At 44.2% G+C, this 4,410-nt stretch overlaps 1 protein-coding gene across 1 annotated transcript; it reads left to right on the top strand.

Moving 5' to 3' along the window:
* The first annotated feature begins 1,356 nt into the window (after positions 1–1,356).
* On the top strand, positions 1,357–3,732 carry LOC145689494 (uncharacterized). The gene has a single exon (XM_081763667.1). It carries the CDS (start codon positions 1,357–1,359, stop codon positions 3,730–3,732), a length of 2,376 nt encoding a protein of 791 aa, XP_081619793.1.
* Positions 3,733–4,410: the final 678 nt, after the last annotated feature.

Genomic DNA, 4,410 nt, shown 5'->3' with positions numbered 1-4,410 from the left:
GTTGCTGATGCACGCATGCACGCTGTCGGCACTCATGTAGGTGTGACCTGGCTCCAGATATTCCAGTCGGATCCTGGAACAGGATACAGTGCAATCGTTGACGACTCGTAACAGCGCCCCGAAGAGGATTCGGTTCTTATTTTGGGCGCCGCAGTTGTCTGCAAACAGGTAGATGTTTTCCAAATCCCTGGCATGACCTTGGATGAAAGCCACGTAGGCAGACGCAATGTTGCTTGCCCTTCGCCCGCCTTCCGCTTCGTACCACAGCATGCAAACTGCCTCCGCGCCTTGGCCAACCTGAGCAAACGTCTCATTGAACAGTACAAGTTTTCGCAAGAAGAAGCTGTCTTTGGTAGACAGTTTTGGCATCGAGAGCACTTTCTGCATATCGACAGTATAGACTGACACACGAGTTTCTTCATTGCTTTGAAGTCGTGCATGTGCCCCCGGGCCAGATCACGGTTTTTCAGGTGGGAGAATCTGTTCATCTGTTGTTTGCACAACGCGCACCCACAGGCTTCGCAGGAGTGCTCCTGCTGCGGCCCGTCGTTCTCGTTGTGAACGGCCAAACGATGTTCCTCGCATCTGGAACAGGCATCCTGGGTGGGTCTTGAAGTGGAGATATGGAGATCTTTCATCACCTCGTGGAAAACTGGCCAGCTGCATTTCCTTCTTTCTTTTTCCTTGCAATCTTCGAGGTACTCTTCGTACGCTTTCGACGCAGTGTAGCCGCAGGGGAGATATCTCCTGTTTGGAGCATGCTCTAAATTGTAATGTGATACCAGCGGGTTCATCATCTCGAGCCTATTTGGCCGGTTTGTTCCCATGATTCGGGGCGTTGGTCACGCCACTTTGATTCAGATTGAACCATTGATTGGTTTATACAACGGTGACGTCACTCTCAGACACGCGTAAAAACAGAGCATGCTACATTCATTTTTCAACCGAACAATGTAATTCGCGTTACATCGTTTTGTCGCTACAAAATGCACATTTATTACTTACAATGACATTGACAGAACAATGTAATTTCAGTTACGCAGTTGTTCAGTAGCGACAAAACAACGTAACTCGATTTGCATCGTTTTGTCGCTACAGACAGGCTAATTTCCTACTTACATCGAAATTTTCTTTGCTGTATTTTCAAAAGTATTTGACCCAGCTCAATACTGGGCCTGGTGAACACAAATATCGGTGGCGGGAAATTCAAAAATGCTTATAGCGACAAAACAATGTAACTCAAGTTACAGCGTTTTGTTGTGACACGGCAGTGATGAGGTCCTTGAAGAACTCAAGTTAGAAGGCTACACTATCATCAAATGTATCAGGATCAAAGGCGATGATGGTCCGACATACATGGTGCGCGTCCTTACTAATTCACAGCAGACTATTGATGACTTGCTTACTCGCGGTGCCTATATCTACAAACAGCGCCATCGTGTAGAACCGTCTCGCACCTCTTCCCCATTACCTCTTCGCTGTGAGCGCTGTCAGGTTTATGGTCAGCACTCTACTTCTCAGTGCAAAAACTCATTTAAGTGTGGCTACTGTTCAGGTCCACACCCTACACGCAGTTGTACAAATTTAAAATCACCTCCGACGTGTTCCACATGTCAAGAAAATTCACATCCGACATATAGTTACAAATGCCGATCCAAACCAGCTCCTGAGCCATCAAAACCAGAAACAGTAGTGCCACTGCGCATACCTGAACAAATCCAACCACCTACAAATCCAGCACTTCAACAGCCTGTAACTATTCATCAGCTCTTAACATTTCTCACTCTCTCTTTACAAAATATTCATCCGTTCTTACTTAACCACATCGCTCAACAAATTCAGTATGCAGCCAAGCCAATTTTCCACGCCAACACTGTCCTACATATTCTGGTAATAATGTCTATTATCATTCAAATGTATTGGAAACCGAAGTTTGAAAGCCATCTTATCCTCCTTCATTGCACTATGGCGCTCTCTTTCTTGTTTTTGAACATATGTTCTCTACCACAACACAAGCCGCTTTTTGAAGCGCTTTTGCTTGAAGAAAAGATCCATGCATTTCTTCTAAATGAGACTCATCTCACACACAAACTGACATGCCGCATACCTCGATTTCAATTGCTGCGACAGGATAGCACTATAGAAGCTAGGCGAGCTAACGGGGGAGTAGCGATTGGATTTTCACCTTCCATCCCATTTCGCAGTCATTCTCCAGCTTTTCCAAATCTTCCTGAACATCTTGTCACATCTTTATACTATAAGGAACTTTACGTGACCGTTGCTACTGTGTATATCCGTCCTGGCCATGATATCCCTCTTAATTTCTTCCAATACATCTCGGATAACTTTCGCACCTACATAATCATGGCAGACGTGAATTTACATAGCCGACCAGTCAATCAGCGAGATCAGTTCCTTAATTACATTACTAGCCATACTACTGGCGTGACTCTGCCACTACCGAAACATACCAGGCCTTCTAGTCAGACTACCCCCGATATCGTTATTGTGTCGAATAACATATATCATCGTAGCAGTGTTGAGGTTCTTGATCTCATTGGTAGCGATCATGCTCCCATCAAACTACTTATTACAACTCGCTCAGCCAATAATTCTCAGGATACACATAACCGACCTACTTACCGCTATCGCTATGATAAAGCAAATTGGACTGCATATAGATCGCATCTCACGGACCATCTTTCTGATCTATCGCCACCTACTACTGAGTCAGAACTGTACCATTCTCTCGACTCTCTGGTTACTGTCATGCAAAACGCTACCGACAAATATGTTCCTAAATCTACTGCTTCTATATTTCGGCCATCCTTGCCTCCTCAATATCTGCCGCTGATTAGACGTTCTCGTCAGTTTTATAGGGATTCCGTTGCTACTGGCAACCTAGACTCCTTGCATCATCACCGACAACTACAACGTACCGTTCATAACTACCTTAGAGCTTACAAACTACGATGCTGGATAAAAACTTGCAACCATCTTGGTTCTCTTTCTCATCCAACGCAGTATTGGAAGCGTTTCCGGCAACTCACTGGTCAAACTACACGAACAACTTACCCTCTGATAGACAACAATACGTCTCTTCATACCGATACTGATAAGGCAAATGCTTTTGCACACTATCTTCAAGGCATATTTACACCTCTCACACCTGATTTGCCTCCTCGTCGTCATCCCGTCGAAAAACTAAACCTTGAATCTCCGCATTTACAACCGAATATTCAACACACACTTCCTGAGAACAATCCTCTTACTGAGCCAGTTAAAATTTCTAACATCACTTCTGTCGTTTCTCATAGGCGCAACACTGCTCCAGGCATGGACTCTATCACATATAAGCACGTTCAAGAAAGTCCCTACACTGTCTTATATTTGCTCTCTCTCATCTATACATTTATTCTTCGCACCGGCTATATCCCAGCTGACTGGAAGACGTCCAAAACCCTTATGTTTCTCAAACCAGGCAAACCGGCCCACACTGTCAGCTCTTACCGGCCTATTCAGCTAACATCAACTTTCTGCAAAATTTTGGAGCGTATCCTTGTCAAGCGTCTTCATTGCTATCTGGCACTTCACAACAGTCTTCCTATCGTACAAGCTGGTTTCAGACCCTCCTTCAGCATCAACGACCAATTATTACGCCTTACAAATTCCATCTACAATCATTTTAATACAGGACATCCCTCTTGCTTGGTTCTGTTTGACTTAGAATAGGCATTTGACAAGGTTTGGCATCCTGCTCTTCTATATAAACTCAAACAGTTCAGATTACCTCTTCCATATCTTCGTTTCATTTTCAATTTTCTCACCTGTCGCCAGGCTTACGTCTACATAAATTGCAGCTCCTCATTTCCAATTATTCTTCATTCTGGGGTTCCACAAGGATCAGCTTTGTCACCATTACTGTACATTCTATATGTTGCCGAGTATCCTGCTGTTCCAGCCACAGTACAGCTATTTCAATATGCAGCGACACTGCTTTATTCGCCACTGGTAACACTATCCACCAACTCAATTTGGCTTTACAAGAAGCAATCAATACTTTTGTCGATTGGTGCTCTCACTGGCGCTTGAAAATAAATCCGACGAAAACTCAAGCTATTGTATTCCAATCTCCAACATGCCGTTCCCGTATACACCGTAACCCCAAGCTCTTAAATCCCACTGTTCAAGATGTACCACTCAAGCCTTCTCGTACTGTTAAATATCTTGGCCTTACTTTCGATCACCGCCTTAACTGGTCAGCACATCTACAAGATATTTCAAAAAAGGCGTATGGTCGTCTAAATCTGTTGAAAAGTCTTGCTGGAACAACTTGGGGACTCTCTACGACTACTATCCCGAATACCTATAAAGTTTTTCTGCGCCCTATAATTGTTTACGGTCTAACAG

This window comes from Thermobia domestica, chromosome 7, assembly GCF_964235325.1.
Source record: "Thermobia domestica chromosome 7, izTheDome1.hap1.1, whole genome shotgun sequence".
In the NCBI taxonomy this organism is placed as follows: domain Eukaryota; kingdom Metazoa; phylum Arthropoda; class Insecta; order Zygentoma; family Lepismatidae; genus Thermobia; species Thermobia domestica.
This window is presented reverse-complemented; position numbering and strand designations above follow the sequence as displayed.